The 18,288-nt window shown below is 39.6% G+C and overlaps 1 protein-coding gene across 1 annotated transcript; it reads left to right on the top strand.

Annotated features, from left to right (window-relative positions):
• The first annotated feature begins 515 nt into the window (after positions 1 to 515).
• Positions 516 to 16,671, top strand: LOC113134154 (collagen alpha-4(IV) chain-like). The gene is made up of 43 exons (XM_026313393.1): positions 516 to 539; positions 1,139 to 1,210; positions 1,451 to 1,585; positions 1,849 to 1,893; positions 2,414 to 2,530; positions 3,050 to 3,112; positions 3,210 to 3,245; positions 3,354 to 3,416; positions 3,495 to 3,530; positions 3,648 to 3,689; positions 3,812 to 3,895; positions 4,147 to 4,191; positions 4,550 to 4,603; positions 4,855 to 4,918; positions 5,493 to 5,597; positions 5,691 to 5,849; positions 6,055 to 6,063; positions 6,165 to 6,254; positions 6,454 to 6,605; positions 6,706 to 6,778; positions 7,265 to 7,371; positions 7,530 to 7,713; positions 7,813 to 7,884; positions 8,072 to 8,179; positions 8,311 to 8,529; positions 8,691 to 8,855; positions 9,042 to 9,209; positions 9,650 to 9,790; positions 10,488 to 10,666; positions 11,092 to 11,155; positions 11,353 to 11,427; positions 11,709 to 11,816; positions 12,215 to 12,322; positions 12,651 to 12,722; positions 12,937 to 13,065; positions 13,379 to 13,486; positions 13,612 to 13,767; positions 13,856 to 13,963; positions 14,241 to 14,386; positions 14,513 to 14,621; positions 15,744 to 15,932; positions 16,036 to 16,319; positions 16,411 to 16,671. Exons 1-43 carry the CDS (start codon positions 516 to 518, stop codon positions 16,669 to 16,671), a joined length of 4,728 nt encoding a protein of 1,575 aa, XP_026169178.1.
• Positions 16,672 to 18,288: the final 1,617 nt, after the last annotated feature.

The raw sequence follows: 18,288 nt of genomic DNA, 5'->3' as shown, positions 1-18,288 counted from the left end.
ATTACCTGGATCAGGTGTGTTCAGCCAATCAGAAACTGGAGGCTGTCTCAAGGACCTGCTAGGCCTCTGCATGTGTAGAGGTATGTTAAGATATTTAGACTAATGCTCTGTACTGTTCTTACCTTAACTAATGCTAGTTAAAGATGACTGCAATGTTATGGTTTTGGTTTTATGATTACAACCAAGTAACCAATTAACTGGAAACTTAGAAACTCAAGATGTAATGTGGTAATCCAACAGACCTGGCAGGTGGTTTGGAGGCCTTAAATGAAATATCTGGATTATAACCTCTATCATACAATAACTTCAAAAACTAGTCAGGAGTCAAAGGTTTTTAAAGGGCCAATTTGGTAGTTGATCAATATTTCTCATCTGCACCAGTGATCCAACAACTGTGGATGTCTGAAGTTTCAAATTCTGCTTAAGCTGAATGTAGCTTTATGTTAATTGTTTAGCTGTTTAGCAAATGAGACCTGCCACACAAATATCACCACGTGCTAACACACTGAATCTTAATGGCCGGTCAAAGACGTAGCCAAGTGCTGCATAGTCATTAATGTTTGGACCAAAAGAGAAAGTGGATGTTTAGCAACAGATGTGCGATAGAACTCAATTTCACCCGCATAAACTGATCCAAATATTTAGTAAGCTTTAAGAAAACATTACTAAATGTTTGTGAAAGAGGCATCTGTGCACTCTAATGAAAGTCCCTGTACACACACTAACACATACACGTATAAGGAGTTGTTGTTTTTTTAGGATCTCAGTATATTATGAGAATGACGAAGCCGTGTGAGCTTTCTTTCCCATCAATGTCAGAGAATTCATTATTTTCCCAAGTCTATGTTAAAACACTGATTTGCTTAAAGCCCTCTAAGGACTGTACACTCCCCACAGGGAAATGTGGTAATTCTCAAAGCTGATTCTTAAAGCTCTTAATATTCATCATGAATTTGATCAAAACACAATCCTATTTGATGTGTCTCCTGTTGTTTTCTGACCCCTTGCTATCTTCTTCTCCTCCTCTGCCACACATATACTGTACATACAGAGTCAGCCGGTCTCCATCTCTTTCTCAAATGCAGTAAAGGCCAAACTCACTGTATTTAAGGCCTCTAATTTGTAGCTGTTGTTCCAGGGAGGGATTGAGGGTCCATGTCAAGGAAGAAACTGCTCTGTATGTCAGTGTCTTCCCACCAAAGGTGCACGGGTATGAAATCTTTCTACTCATGTTGTTATATATTTGGCTTAACTTAATTACTCTCCAAATAGTATGTTTTATTTAAAATGTTCATTCATTTTATTTAGTGGAATGATTTTAACCTGTGGAAAAAAACGTGTTGTTTTCTTAATCTCATAAAAAAGTTTAATCAGTTCCCTTTCCTAGTTGTGAATATCAATTCCGTACAGCACTGATCAAAACAACAGTCTAAGGTTTTACTCTTTGTAGGGTGTTCCAGGGAATCCAGGCGAGCAAGGCCCTCGGGGGCCAATGGGACGAAGGGGACATGAAGGTCCACCAGGAGAAAAAGGCAGGAGGGGAGCTGAAGGATCACATGACCCAGAGGGGCCCAAAGGAGATCGTGTTAGTGCAAATGTTCATATGAATGTTGCGTTTGATGTAACATAATACAGAAGAAAGGTAGAAAATGCATGCACATACAAGTGATCATTAAAATATAAGACAAACTTTATTCATCCCTGAAGGGAATATGTCCACATATGTAAATTGATTAAAATTAAAGTAATAGCCAACTGTAGATAAGAAAAGAAGTGGTGAGTATGAGAGTGAATATTGAAGTCCAATCTAGTAGTAAATGACTAGTGCCCAAATGTTTTACTTTTCAGGGCCCGACTGGTGTTCCTGGGTTTTCTGGTAATAGGGGCTTATTTGTGAGTAAACCACTTTTGTTGTGAATTCACTTCACTCAATTTAGAAAAAAAAAAACACATACAGATCACACTGACAATAATAATCCCTCAGAGGCAAGAGCTGAGGCAATTGTCAATCAATTTCTCAAGACCTGTAAAGCCCAATGTGCAGTTGACATACTCCTCATTTTTAAATATGTAAATATATAGTTTCCACTTCATATGCTCAAGATTCAAAATGGGGACAGTCTACAGTAGATTTAAAGCATATGTCTGTTCTGCCCTCTAGTGGACATAATACAGTTTAGGCATACTGTAGACGTGGGCCTGCTTCTCGTCATTGCATGATGCAGCTGCCTCTTCATTACTTAAGTGTTTGTTCTGTTCAACACAACATAACCACTATATAATTATGAAATATTAAAGATGAAATAGCTATGTAAATGTTAAACCATACAGTTTTATCCTCAAGTAGCATCAGGAAAGTTGTGATTTTGACTTCTAATACTCTGCAATTAGACATATACCTGCACTTGTTCAGGGTCACCCTGGAGCAGGAGGTGAGCCTGGTTTGCCAGGAGTGGACGGCTGTAATGGGACAAGGGGTCGACCAGGAGTCCCTGGTATTCCTGGTTTGGAAGGTCTCCATGGACCACCAGTGAGTAGAATTGATATTCTATGTTTATTTCTGGCATTGTTCATCCAGGGACTTAACCTTCAGATGTCTCACACAGTAACTTTTTTTAAATGTAGAAATGTCCGTTCTAGGGCAGCACAGTGGATTTTTGGTTGGCACTGTTGCCTCACAGCAAAAAGGTCCTGGGTTCAAAACCCAGCAGGTCCCTTTCTGTGTGGAGTTAGCATGTTCTCCGTGTGCTTGTGTGGGTTTTCTCTATGTGGGCCTGTGATGGACTGGTGACCTGTCCAGGGTGTACCCCTGCCTTTCACCCTAAGAGAGCTGGGATAGGCTCCAACAGATCCACGTGATCCTAATTAGGAATAAGTAGGTATAGATGACGAATGTTGGTTTTATTAACTATTGTGAGCACAAGCACTAGATGCTGACAGACATCACCCCCAACCAGATTTTGAAAAAGATGTTTAACTTTATCCATCCTTTAATTTTACAATCTAGCAATTTATAATCTGTCTAATGGTGCCTTTGCTATGTCTTGAGGGATTACCTGGACCTAAAGGGATTAAAGGAGATCCATATAGCGCTACTCTTCCAGGACTTCCTGTAAGTCCTTTACACTATTATTTTTGTTTGGCCTTTACAAGGTAAAAACACATTTGCCGTTCAATATAAAAATTCTTCTGTTAATTTTATTTTGCAGGGGGAGCGTGGTCGAGATGGAGAACGTGGTCCACGCGTAACTAACTCAATATTAAAACATGGATTAAATCTTTCACTTTCTCTTTCCGTTTTATATTTGCTTTTTTTAAAATATAATATATTTGGTTGTACTCTTTTAACATAGGGAATATCAGGAGGCACTGGGCGTAAAGGTCATGCTGGGCCTCCTGGCCCTCCTGGATTTGAGGTAAAAAAGATACATGCTTTATGCTGGAGGTGTGCTTTAAATGTGAACAGTTATGACTGTATGTATGATTTCATTTAGGGTTTGGAAGGACCTAAAGGTGTCAGAGGACTACCAGTGAGTCACCTGCTTCACAGTTTTTGGAAGTGCATGCTGTATGAGAACATCCTAACATGCCTACATACCTGCATCCACACATACACAAAATGTTACTAACCCTATGTTGTTGTGTAGGGTGACCCTGGAGGTTCACTGGCAGGCGATAAAGGTGACGATGTAAGAAATAATTTTAGGCTTTTACAATGTTGGCTGGAGGTTTTGGCAGTGTGTGTGTGTCACTATGATGTGTGTGTGCATATAAAGCAATGCATCTTCAACTGTTTTATTCCACATTCCAGGGTGATCAAGGTCCACCTGGCCCACAAGGACCAGAAGAAATCATAGAATTTCCTCCAGACATTCTTCCACCAAAAGGTTACAAGGTAAAACAGGCACATCTCTCAATTGTGTATATATCAGGCTGCAGCTATAACTCCTACCTACCTACTCCGACCTATATGTAGCCAGGTCCATCTTAATTCACGTGTTTGTATGGTAATCCATTAATTTTAAGCAATCCATAAAGCATTATCATGTTGCAGCGCATTCTACAGTAATTGAAAAGTTAAAAAATCAAACCTTTATCCTGTCACAGTGTATTTTTTCATTATTTTAATGTTTCTTTTTTTCTCAGGGAGACAAAGGTCTTCCTGGGCAATGTGGACCAAAGGGTCAAAGGGTGAGTTTTATCCCACAGTATATGTTAGAAACATATGTCTCAGAGGGTGAGAAAGGTATTTCATTAACATCTTTTTTTCTAATCAGGGTGATACTCCAAACTACAACAGCCAAGAAATGAAAGGAGAACAAGGAATTCTTGGATTTCCAGGACCTCGGGTAGATGACTGTAAATCAGACCGTACACAATTATACATAAATAGACAATATATCAACTCAACATTATTCATTATTCAACTTTAGGGTCTTTCAGGACTTCCTGGAACAGCTGGACCAACAGGGCCTGAGGTGCACAAGCCTTCTCGTATGTTACTATACTTGCACAATATTTCACATTAAATACACTGATACATTTTCAGGGTTTCCCTGGAGAGAAAGGGCTTCAAGGTCTCACTGGTAGAACTGGACCAAAGGTAAGCTTTGAATGAATGTCAAATCGATTCTCAAGATAGTTTGAGCAATAGTATAAAACATGGAGTGAAGTCTGTTGAATCTTGTAAATGTAGGTGGCTAGTAGTAAGGAAACTTAAAGGTTATAGATTTGGAACTATACTCACCACCAGGACAGATCTTTGTCAGCATATTTGCCGCGCCTTGGAAAATTGTATACATCAGTGGCATTTTCAGTTCATGGGTATGGTTTCTCTCTCCTTGCATCCAACAGGGTTACCCAGGAGATCCAGGTCTCCCGGGACTCCCGTATAGTCACGATGAAAACAATGCCAGAGGTGGGATCACATCAATAACTGCAGTCTCTTCACCGGTTGATTGTGACCATTAGAAGCAATATCATAATATATATATATATATATATATATTTATTAAATGTCATAATGATTTTTGAAGTAAAGTTGAAGAGTTTTTAACCTTGATCTTACTCATTGTTAATTTTGGCACTTGATTTTGATTTAGTTTGTCTGACCAAAAATGTATATTTGTTTAGTCATATTTTTATTTAATTATTCTTTCATTTTAGTCGTTTAGTCAAAAACTAAATGATATAATCTTGTGATATTTTAGTCTTTTTTTTAATTATGCTCAGTTTGCAAATTTTTAACTGTTGTACATGATCATTTTGGACATTCTGGTTTTTGATGCTGCTGGCTTGGTATTTTGTTATAATATGCTGCCAGGTGTTTCATTTATTTTGTGAAACCCATTTATACCAACGACATTAGGCTAAATAATTGAAATCTTTCTCTATAATGCAATACTGTTAAGTCTGTCAATAACTATAATTACTAGATGAAAATAACAAAGCATTTTTGACTTTTTCACAGTTCTGTGTCTGTTATGTTTCAGGTCCTAAAGGTGACCAAGGGTATCCTGGAGCACCTGGACTCCCTGGTGAACCTGGGTACCTTGGCATGCATGGACCTCCTGGTCCACCAGGGTTAATGTCACCAGGTCAGAATTCAGTCTTTGTCTTTTAGGTTAATTGTTTCTTGATTATCTATATAGCACTGAGTGTGTTATTCAATCTGGTCATAACTCTCCTAGAGTTGGGTGTGCCTGGTCCACGAGGGCCTCCTGGTCCAAAAGGCTACAAGGGAGAGCCAGGGACATATAACAACTTTATAATCAATCCATTACCAGGACCAAAAGGAATGACAGGACTCCCTGGGCCTAAAGGTGTCACAGGCCTCCCTGGTCCTCCAGGTATATTTGCACTCCCTGCTTTTTTAACACTGCACAAGAGTTTTTTGTATGCATTAGTCACACTTTACTTTGATTATTTAAATAATTGTTAGCTTGACAATAATTTTGTCTAGATTTATTTGAATTAGGACTTACCTTCTGGTTTATGTGTGCATGTTTACTTGTGTATGTTTGTGGTATTGGACACGTCCTGAAATCGAATAAGGATGTGGAGGTAAGTTAGTTACTTCTGATCAACTAAATTTTGCATTCATATTACTTGCAGACTTTTTACTACTTACATTGGTCAATTTTTGTGGCTGGCTTGCTGTGCAGATTATTACTGTGAGCCTGGTTACCCCGGTGATCCTGGTGAGCCCGGAGCCAGAGGATCTTCTGGAAACAAAGGGCTCAAAGGAATTAAAGGTGATCTGTCACTGCGTGTATTGTCACACATACTTTTGCTGTGTTTACTGACCTCTGCTAGACTCTCAAAATCTCCTGTGGCAATGTACTCGAGCTTATATCCCAGTATACTTTCATCACTGTATGTGGGTTGGTGCAAATGCATAGTATATAAATGTAGTAAATAGTCATACATTTTAGCCATCTGTGTCACCTACAGGTTGTCCAGGGGAATGTGAATGTAGGTTTGGTGTGGGAAGCAGAGGGCCCCCTGGTCCAGCTGGTTATCCAGGACCTCAAGGGTTACCTGGAACCAAAGGACTTTTGGGAGACCCAGGAATAAAAGGACAAGAGGGCCCAAGAGGATCACAAGTAAGGATACCAGGGCTAAAATAATATAAATAAATCCTTTACTTTTAATATGTTTAAATGTCTGTAATACTTCTATAGTTGACTTTATGTTTGCATGCAGGGTTTTGAAGGACTTTCTGGTGTAAAGGGACAGAAGGGTCAGAAAGGTGACTCTTTTGTAGTAGGTGCTAAAGGTGAGCATCTGTTAAAACCAAAACTATACAGAGGATGGATGGTAGTGTTCGAAATATAGTGTAAATAGACGAAACACAAGCAAATTAAAAAAACTTCATGAATTTGATAACACAGGTGGAGCATATTTAAAAAAAAAAACTTAAATAAATAAAACACTACCAAATACAGAAATAAGATGTAAATTTAGAGAACTCAACCAAATATAGAATGTGTTGCAAACATGGAAACACAATCAATTAATGCATAAACATCACCTAATGCAGAAAACTCAACAAGATAGACTATAAAACCTTGTAAGGTTTTCAGTAAATGTTCCCATATGGCATGCACATCCACAATTCAACTCGCAGGGCACACCATAAAAATAAAAACTGGTGTTTGTAGTCAAAGAAAAAAATAAAGGACCTTTGTTATGTACATGCCCATACCCAAGATTATTAAACATTTCTAGCCTACTGCCAGCAGTTTCTTTTTGTTGTCGAAAGGTGCTAAGGGTAGCCAAGGAATACCAGGACATCCTGGTCCACCTGGAACAATAGGCAGGTCAGGACTGGATGGGCCCCCTGGTCCTTTAGGAGACCCTGGATCAAAAGTGAGTTTGTCCATTTTAAGTACTGTAAATATAATACATGAGTGAAATTGTATATTTTAAAATTGAATAATTAAAATTTAAATTGTCCCAGCTTAATTATATTATACATGTACTATCTCTATGTTCTTCAGTTATCATATTAGGTAACATTTTTTTAGGGTGCCGATTATGTAGGAAAAGTTGGTCCCAAAGGTGAACCTGGTCTTGCTGGACCCAAAGGCTTTCCAGGGCCTGTAGGCCTCCCGGGTCCTGGATTTCCAGGCCCTCCAGGGCCACCTGGGCCTGAAGGAAATCAGGGGTATCCTGGCATTTCAGGAATTCCTGGACGAAAAGGCCCTCCAGGTCAGAGACAGGATTAAATTAAAAGATTCTCAATTAGTTAAGACACTTTTCGAAAATTAAGCCAGATGTCAGGTTCAAAAAGTGTGCTTGTGTCACCAGGTGAAACTGAGAAATGCTGTGTTGAAAATGAGATTGGATCGCCTGGTCCTAAGGGGGAGCCAGGTTCACCAGGTAGGTGTTACACAGGATGTCTCAGAAAATTATTACTGCACTCAGACATTGTAAAAACAGAATTTACTGTATTAGGCAAAGGTGATTGTAATGTTTGTTATTATAAGTGATGCTATTATAAGTGATGTATTGGTAAACTTGAAACATCATTCGTCCATTTTGCACTTTTTATTTGTCACTTTTATAGGAATTCCAGGTGAACCAGGAAGAGACGGTCTCCAAGGAGTTCCGGGTCACCGGGGCCCTAAAGGCATGAAAGGTGATGATGCTGAAACTGGACTGATTGGGCCACCAGGTAATCACCTTATAAATTCTTGTCAAAATTTATGCAAAGCTTTGTGAATATCTGTCTTTTTTTTGAGGTGCCCAGATTCCATCAGAATTAGGACTGTTGTATGTACACTTACAGCTCTTTCTTATTTTAAGGACCTTTAGGTTTTAATGGGGATCCTGGTGACCCTGGTGTCAGTGGGATTAGTTTGGATGGCCCTCCTGGCCCTCCTGGTTTACCGGGACCCCCAGGCAGGAAAGGTGCCCCAGGAGATTTCTTCTCTGCCAGTCCAGGTGTTACAGGCAGACCTGGCCAACGAGGGTCAATGGGAATAAAAGGACCCCCTGGGATTCCTGGAAAACCAGGCTCTCCAGGTCAGTGTCATTTATCTTTATATAAGTCAAACAAGCCACTCAACAATTAAGGCTTTAGGTAATGTGGTATGTATCACAGAGAAACCAGTATATTGTAACTGTACTTGAGGTTTACTTCCCAATGTTTGGAATTTGTTGACCTTGGTGCTTTGGTATCACAGGCATACAAGGCCAACCTGGACAATTAGGTCGTAAGGGAGAGCCAGGAGCTAATGGGGACCCTGGAGCAGTTGGTCTCCCAGGCCCACCGTGTACTGAGTGTGACCTTGGAGTATCTCCAGGCCCTCCAGGATTTCCAGGAAGCCCTGGACCTAGGGGGCTGCCAGGTGATCAAGTGCAACACGCAAATGCTGGATACAGTGGTGCAGTGTCAATGGGGCCCCATCTAAGTGTCCCTTAAAAATTATGTTGGTATTAAAAAAATGCGTATGACTGTAATCTGGGGTTGTATAGCTATCTTAGTAACTATCCATGAAAATATATCTCTCATTAAATTTTGAAATGTTGCATAGGTTACCATGGTCAAAAGGGTTTAAAGGGAGATATAGGTCTACCTGGTTTTGGACAAAGGGGACCCCAAGGTTTCCCTGGCCCTCCGGGTGTGCAAGGCCCAGCTGGAACAAGTGGAACTACTGGCCCCTCAGGAGATCCTGGGATTGATGGCTTGCCAGGGCAGAAAGGTAATACTATGTCTTGTCTCAATAAGTAGAGTTTGGCTAAGTTGTTTTTTTACCAGATTATTTAAATTAATGTAAAATCTCCAGTATAAATATCTACCAGGTGTCTTTTGTTCACACCACCCAGTACTGAAGGCTAAAACTGCATCACCTCTCTTGTTAGCACTCGGGAGCTAATCAAGAGTCAATATGCTTTTATTAACCCAGTCAGCTGCACCATTAGCTTTGTACACACTACCTCCAGAACTTGACAGATGTCCCGGCATCCTACCAGTCATATTTCCCATCACCCACACACCATGCTTCAAGCTTCTTCGGCATTTCAGGGATTACACCCTCAGAAACTCTACCCTAAAATCTAGTCTACATTTTATGAATAATGCTTCATATTTGTATAGTAGTCTATCCTGAGAGAACTAATATTTTCCTCTTAATTCATCTAGGTGAGAGGGGGTACCCTGGCAGAGCTTGGGCAGGTTTACCAGGTCCTCCTGGACCTCCAGGATCAAGAGGTAAACCAGGAGAGAGAGGTTTTAATGGTTATCCTGGTGACCCAGGACAACCTGGACCACCCGGTAAGAAAGGTAAGTGTGTTTATGGTTGATGTTGTGTCTCGAGTAGTTATAATCAGTTTTTTCTGGATACCATATCCAAATATTTTTTAATAATTGTCAATATTTGGCCACAAACCTTGTATCTGTAATCAGTATTTAGATTTAAAATAAATGTGGAACCAGCCTGACCATGGAACAGTGTAAGGATTTTTTAAAAATTATTTGATCTAGATAAATAATTTGACCTAGAGCTATACTGTGCTTAGGATGTACTGTATGAGACTGTTGCAGTTCACTTGGCCTTAACCATATTATAGAGTCACTACTGTGTGACTACAGTAATAGCTATACAATTACAACACTAGGTAGGACTCATTGAGGAAGGCAAACAGAATTATAACTCTTTTTAGATTTATTTATACTTCCAGAATACTTAAAAAAAGTAAGGAATTTATCTTAACTTTGTAATCTATCCAGGTTTACAAGGCCCCACAGGACCACCAGGACCACCAGAATATAAATGCAACATACCAAATGGCCCACCAGGACCTATCGGAAGGAAAGGGCAACCAGGCGAACAAGGACTTGCAGGCAATGGAGCTGTAACTTACATATATATGTATTTTTAAAAAAGTAATCCCTTTTTAAAGTTTCCACTAGTAGCATCTTATATACTCTGTGATATACAGTAGAATCTGATCATTTTAAATTTTTTTATACATGACAGGTTCCGAAGGTGAAAAGGGGGTGCCAGGTGAAACAGGGCCTGAGGGATGGCCAGGCTCACCAGGGTTTAAGGGCAGCATTGGTGCTCCAGGCAGAGCTGGAATACCTGGGCCTCCTGGACACCCTGGAATCAAAGGTTTCATTGGTCCAAGGGGCTATCCTGGGCACATTGGAGATCCGGTACACGTTTAACCCAAATTATTTGGTCCTAAGGACCAAAGAAATTATTATTCAATGACACTTGTCTGTGCTCAATTTTTATTATCTTTAGTGTGTGATCTACACAGAAAGGCACTAAATATAGCTACCATTTGAATCACATTAAATTAAACTAAAAATCATATGTTCACTTTTCACAATATAACAAAATTACATGCTAAATATGTTACAACCAGCATCTAATTTCTTGTCGTTTACATACTATACACAACTGTCTAGAATCGATTTTTTAATCTTTTCTTGGGTCTTCAGCTTGGATTAGGTTTTGGCTAGTCTTAGAGACCCTGAGTTATTTCTCTACGCAATAAGGTGGCTATAATGGAGGTGATTTATTACATATCAGTCTCAAAAGTGATTTTTTAAAAATGTATTTATGATTGTTATAGGGAGATCCAGGACCTACAGGATATATGGGTATCCCAGGGCTACCTGGATTTCCTGGTGCAAAGGGTGAGTAGTAAGATGATGTGTTTTATGACCCAGGTAAACATACAGTAGCTGATTTCAGGGTGAAATCAATAAAGTTTATAAGACAAAATGTGAAGTTACATCTTGGATCATGGACAGCTTAATCAGATGAAAGCATATATTATAATTAATTAAAGTGCACTTAAGTATATATAATAACTTATCCAAATCTGTTCCAGGTGACCCAGGACAGTCTTATGGTCAACCAGGTCCACCTGGACCCAAAGGGTTGCCAGGAGAGGATGGACCCCGTGGTGAGACACAAGATCAAGAATAAGAAAATCTTAGCAAAGCCTCTCCTGAAGGAAGTTTGTCAGTTTGATATTATAAATGCATCTAGAGAGACAGCCTACTCACACACCGACAAAAACAAAAAACGAGACTGTTGAGGCAAAAATATGTTCATTCATTTGAACATTTATGGAAATTAATCCAATACAGTATGTGAAAAAACATGAACATTTGCTGTAATCTTTAGACTATATAGTTAGTGTTTATGTTTTGGGAAATAATTGTATATCCACATTTCCTCCAGCACACAGAGGAAGTCCAGGAGATCCAGGTGACCCCGGACCCAGGGGAGGGGCAGGGCAGCCTGGACAGAAAGGCTGTCCTGGTGAACTAGGAAGAATAGGAGAACCAGGTGATTTCCGGTGAAGATTTGAAAAGGGGATGCAGCAGTATTTTAATAGTGTATCAAAATAAGAAGTTCTATTGATGTCTGTCACTTTTAACTTAGGAATACTAAGTGATTCTACTGAGGAGCAGGATACAAACTTGCATCCTGTCTGATATAAATGCGATATAAAGGTCACTTACATCGGATGTAAATGTATTGTCATTAATTTGCAGTAAATCAGCTTCACTTCCACTTTTCATGTTTAGAATTTCAATTTGTACAAATGGTTATTTGCTCCTTTAGCCAATAAACACAATAAGACCCAATATTTATACTTTTGTTAATTTTCTTGTGTAATTTAAATTTTGTGCTTTAGGTATTGATGTTAATTTGAGCTCTTTCATTTGTGAATGTTTCTACAGGCTTCCTTGGGCCTCGTGGCCCATCAGGTCTTCCGGGATTTCCAGGACCTCCAGGTGATGATGGAGGTTTGGGACCCCGGGGCTCACCTGGTCTACATGGACCTCCAGGTACTGACATAATGCTCATTGTTTCTCCCATCACTGAATAGGCAGGGTAAACCTAAAGTACCCTGTTATGTAAGTTAAGTATTTGTTAATAATCTGACTCTGTGTCAAAAACATTTTCTGACACACAAAAGAATCGAGTTAAAGATGCAACTGTGGTTTGAAAATGAAGGGTGAACATTTTTGTTTTCAAATGAAGTCTGAAGACACTTTGGAAAACATGGAGAAATATACATAGCCTGAAAATGAAAGATTAATAAACTATATAATGTCCTAAATGGTGAAGAAACCATCAAGATTATTCTTATATTATCTTGTGATCTTACATCAGGGCATCCTGGACCACCAGGTCTGGATGGATTGGATGGGCTTAGAGGTCAAAAAGGGATGAATGGAGCAAGTGGTAAGATAGATAAAAAAGCTTAGCTTAATTTCTTTGCATGTAAATTTATCTAAAAACTCACAATTTTCCTTAAATAGCAATGCTGACCGTGTTAAATAAAACTTGAAATCATATTAGAAAGTGTATTTAGTGTTAGTAACTATCAATCCTTAAATAACCATTAAAATCAACACAAAGTAATACTGTTTCTTCAATGTTCCCATACAATTTTAAGGCACAAGTATCCCTGGTCATCCAGGACCAGCTGGTTTTCCTGGACTCCAAGGTCATATGGGTAACCCAGGGCCTCCAGGAGCCAGTTTTCCTGGGCCTAATGGCCATAGGGGACCTCCTGGTAATGCAGGTATCATATCTGTTATTTAAAATAGTGCATCTACTGTGCAGGCTTGCATAGGTTGGAGACCATACACATTCATTGAACTCATATATTGCATTTACTTTTTTCCTGGAAAAAAAATGACAATGGTGCATTTAATTGTACAGTACTTTTCAGTTATGATTACTGAGATTGACTGGTGTTTTTGTTATGGTGTAATGACACACTATTTGCTGTTTTTCACACTCGTCTTATCAAGTGTAGTTAGGATTTCATTTATGTTAATATCAGTCAGATAAGGCTTTACAGTTTTAAAGTTTGCCAGTATTTCTTCCCTCAGGTTCTCCAGGTTTCCCAGGTGAACTTGGTTACCCTGGCAATGAGTGCTTGACACCTTCGCCAGGACCAAGTGGAGATACAGGATATGAAGGGCTCCAAGGTCCGGAAGGTATATAATGGTTCATCTTTTTGTTTATATTCACCCCAACAATTCATGGTCATATTTTGGAAAGAATGTGGATTTTTGTGCCTTTATGTTTGATTGTTGGTCTCTGTGACTTTAAATGTTTTTAGGTCCTGCTGGGGAACGGGGCCCTCCAGGCAGCATCATTTCTTCCCAAGGAGACCCTGGACCAATTGGTCTTCCTGGTTTTCCAGGTCGTAAAGGAGAAAGGGGCCTCCCAGGACCTCCTGGACCTCAGAACTATCCAGGCTTTCCTGGACCGAAAGGTACATTACAGTGCAAGATTGCGACCACCAATATTTACAGTCTTGCCATCCAGATGAATGCACTTTAAATATTGGTGCACTTTTACAGGTCAGAGAGGACCCACTGGTCCCAAGGGACTTCTAGGACCCAAAGGTCAGCAAGGTGTTCCTGGACCCCAAGGCCTCAACGGAAACCCTGGCCCAACTGGTGACATTGGTGAGTGGCACCATGGGTGAGAGATATACCACACTTTTGTCTATGCATTTTGCATGCTATACTTTACACAGTAGAACATACAGAAAACACTGTGAGAGGAAGGCAAGTGGAAAATATTGACTGAGATAAAAATGGTTAGAGATTTGTTTATATGTGATATTTATTTTTGTTCCACTATCACTGATTCATGATTTATTATCATTTGTTCAGTACAACTGAAATACTGTTATATGTTACAGTGCTACACCTGGTTATCAGTGTGTTATGTTTTTACCAGGTGCCAAAGGTGCTTCTGGTGATTTGATTACTGGGTGCCCAGAAAGGGCTCCACCTGGTCGCCCAGGACCAGAAGGTTACACAGGATCTAGGGGATTTGCTGGGGATGTTGGTCCTCCTGGGACTCCAGGGCGTAAAGGCAAGAGAGTCTAATATACCTGTATACACTTTTTTATACACTTTCTGGTCCATATCTAACAAAATGTATTTTTCAGTTGTCTGTGTCTGGCATATATTTGTTCATGTTTGTATCTGTGTGTTTCAGGACAAAAGGGTGCTGTAGGGCTTGTGGGACTCCCTGGCCTACCAGGTCCTCCTGGTCGTACTGGTCCTGCTGGAGACCCAGGGGATGTTGGTCAGCGCGGATTTACTGGATCACAAGGTTGAATAATAATGTAACAATCCCAGTGTTTTTACTGTTTAAAACTATAAGAAACTCTATTTAATTCAGTTTATTTGTATAGCATCAAATCACAATACAATCATCTCAAGGCACTTTACAAAAAAACAAAAACCCAACAAATCACCTGACAGCAATGGAGAGGAAAAACTGGAGGCTTTTTATGGCGTTACTGGGACATGCTGATTGTAATAAGTTACAGTAATCTAGCCTTGAAGTAACAATGGCATGGACTAGTTTTTCTGTGTCATTTTGAGTCAGTCTGTTCCTATTTTGGCAAAGTGAAAGAAGGCAGTTCCCGAGACTTGTTTTATGTGTGAATTAAAAGACATACCTTGGTCAAAAATAACTCCAAGGCTTTTCACAGTAGTGCTGGAGGTCAGAGGTATGACATCTAAAGTAGCTATATTGGTAGAAAAGCTGTTTCTGAGGCTAAAATACAGTAACTTCTGTTTTATCTGAATTTAAATAGAAAATTATTGGTCATCCAGGCCTTCATGTCCTTTATACATGGTTGAAGTCTGGCTAACTGGATTGTGTCATCAGGTTTCATTGATACAGCTGAGTGTCATCTGCAAACAATGGTAATTAATAGAGTATTTCCTATTAAAATTGCCTAAGGGAAGAATGCATAAGATGAACAGTCCTAGAACAGAACCTTGTGGAACTCCATAACTAACTTTTGTGTGCATGGAAGGTTCATCATGAACATAAACAAATTGGAATCTGTCCAGTAATTAAGATTAGAGCCACTTTAATGCTGTTCCTTTGATCCCAATCACATGTTCCAGTCTCCAGTAACAAGAGGCGGTGGTCAGTAGTGTCAAATGCAGCACTAAAGACTAGCAGGACAAGTACAGAGATGAGTCCATTATCTACAAGACTGATAATTGGCATAGACATTAAAATTTCCCTAAATGTCATTTAAATGTCCCCTAAATGTCATTTATGTAGACAGACAAAAAATGTCAGAGAGAAAAAATGTCTTTTCACTTCCAGCCAGAGATGAAATGATTGACAGCCTCCAAATAAATAGCTTGTGTCATCTCTTACTTTGCATCTTCCATGCTCTGTCATTCATTTTTTTACCCTTCCACGTTATAGGTATCCCAGGTCTACCGGGTGACCCAGGTGAGTCAGACTGTAGGAGTTTGTTAAAGTCAGGCTTCCTATTAGTTATCCACAGCCAGTCAGTTAAGGTGCCACAGTGCCCTGAAGGAAGCAGTCAACTTTGGGTGGGCTTCAGTCTGGTTTACCTGGAAGGACAAGAGAAGGCTCACACACAAGACCTGGGTAAGGGTCTGAATTTATTAAGTGGTTTGAGTTTGTCCATATAAAAAAAAATTGTCCTCTTTCTCAGTTACCTTTTTTCCTCTTCCATCTCATTTTCCTATAGGTCAGGCTGGCTCCTGCCTCCCTGTTTTCTCCACCATGCCTTTCTCCTACTGCAATAAAGCTGCCTGTCACTTCTCAAGTCGCAATGACAAATCCTATTGGCTCTCCACCACTGCGCCCATACCCATGATGCCACTGTTTGGCCAGGAGATTATCTCTCATATCAGTCGCTGTGTTGTGTGTGAGACAGTGTCTCCTGTAGTGGCTTTTCACAGCCAGGATCATACAGTCCCTGCATGCCCACCTGGCTGGAGGAGTCTGTGGACGGGGTACTCTTTCCTCCTGGTAAGTGTGATTAAAAAGCTTGATGGTGTTGATGAAAGAAAAATGCTATTAGTAATACCTGAATATGTACCTGCTGCCTTCCTGTCTTCAGCACACAGGAGCAGGTGATGAAGGTGGTGGCCAGTCTCTGACATCATCAGGTAGCTGCCTTAAGGATTTCAGAACTCACCCTTTCATAGAGTGCCAGGGTGCACGAGGCTCTTGTCAGTACTTTGCCAACCTCTACAGTTTTTGGCTGACTACTGTGACTCACACGCAGCAGTTTACAACCCAGAGGCCTGGCACCATCAAAGCAGCCAACCAGCAGCGACACAAGGCCAGTCAGTGTCATGTCTGCCTCAGACAACAATAAAGGTCCTCTTACTACTTTTAATTGTAACTTTAATTATTTTTTAACCAATATTAAGCCACTCCATTTTTAAAACCTACTTTTGATTACATCTCAGGGTTATATTTAATTGTTTAGTGACGCCTGTTAACAAAAAATGTTTCAGGCTCTTCAATTAACGCATTATTAGTTTTATTTGTTCAGTACAATATTGCTGTCACTATATAATTTTATATCATTAATTGAATAAGGTACTATTTCCAGTGCTAAAAATGTTTTAATAATTGATCTGCTGTGCTTTACGATTATGTATTGACCCACATATTCAGACTGGTGTCAAAATACTAACTCAATCTTCCTCTTGAGGAAATATTCAAAATAACTTGCAAAATAAAATGTTTGAAAAAGTTTGAACACTGAGTCTTTCAGAGTTCATTTACCATGTCAGTTGAAACACAACAACCTATATTTAAAATTTCCATGATAGGAAAAAAATGAATAATTTCAACAGGGTACAGATTTTCCCATAGCAGGTTTCAAGTTCATATTTATTTATTTCTCTTAACAGAACCCAAGTGACAATCAGAATACAGTACTTTTTTCCTCAAACATGTTTTTTCCTTTTTAATTATGCAAAACAAGAGAACACTCAGTGCAATAAGACAGAGGACTCTGACAGTGTGGTGCTCTCTCTACCTTTTCACAGTGCACGTTTATACACACAAAAAGATTGTACATCATCATTATTACATTTCCAACTTCCACCCACCAATATCATGGATGGGGCAAAGTGAATGTTTTAAAACAATCATTTTTAAAGACTCAACTTGCATACAGTGTAGCTCGACTAACACAACACACATAGCTCTCTCCCTCACACACACACACACACACTCACACACACACATATAGTTAGAACACAGAAGGACCTCTGTAATGTTGATTCTCACCAGAGAAGGTACTGCACTTGCACTCTGAGGGCTATTTTGGCAATGATGACATTGCATTTTAATGTGCAAAGAGAACCAAATTAAATGATGTAAGACAGAGGCTGAGGTAGAGGGAGAGAGCAGAGGGAGAGGGACATGTATGTAACCAGCTTGATCAAATGTGATTGAAGATGATTGGGTAGTGCAGTTTTTGTACAAAGCCTCATCTATCAGTAGGCCTTTGTTCAGCTCCTGTCCTTTTGACTGGTCAGAGCTGTTGTCATTTGATAGGTCCTTAAACAATTTGATTTGTAAAAGGGTTGCCAGCTAGTTGAATTGGGAATATTGTCAGAGACAACCAACCACAGATGACTGCATGTCACACACAGCCTGTCTTTTGAGGCTTCCAGCCAGTGAATTAAAACTTACATGGCACATCTCGCTACTCCTAACATTTTCAAAAATATATATATATAAGCATAATCTTGAAAGTTATTTCTTAAGCAAGTGCATATGGCTATTATAATCTGCAGTAAAATCAAGAAATGTTCTAAAAGCACAGGCGTTGATTGTACAGGTTGTTGGCATAAAGTATTTACACTGTGTCATGGTGCTCGCAGTGTGCATGGCAAAGTAAGGGCACTGGTACTAGCCAGCTATTGTCATCAACCCCATTTCAAATAGCCAAACATCCAAAATGCAACCACACCCA

The sequence above is a fragment of the Mastacembelus armatus genome, chromosome 17, assembly GCF_900324485.2.
Source record: "Mastacembelus armatus chromosome 17, fMasArm1.2, whole genome shotgun sequence".
NCBI lineage: Eukaryota > Metazoa > Chordata > Actinopteri > Synbranchiformes > Mastacembelidae > Mastacembelus > Mastacembelus armatus.
The sequence above is the reverse complement of the archived record's forward strand: the minus strand, read 5'-3'. Positions and strand labels throughout refer to the sequence as shown.

Bases quoted from the DNA above. Each gene is read 5' to 3' on its own strand.
- LOC113134154 (XM_026313393.1), top strand. From the start codon at position 516: ATGGCCGGTCAAAGACGTAGCCAA. The intron at 3,690-3,811 runs GTAAGAAATAAT...TCCACATTCCAG, and splicing joins CAGGCGATAAAGGTGACGAT to GGTGATCAAGGTCCACCTGG. The intron at 14,387-14,512 runs GTCTAATATACC...TCAGGACAAAAG, and splicing joins CAGGGCGTAAAGGCAAGAGA to GGTGCTGTAGGGCTTGTGGG.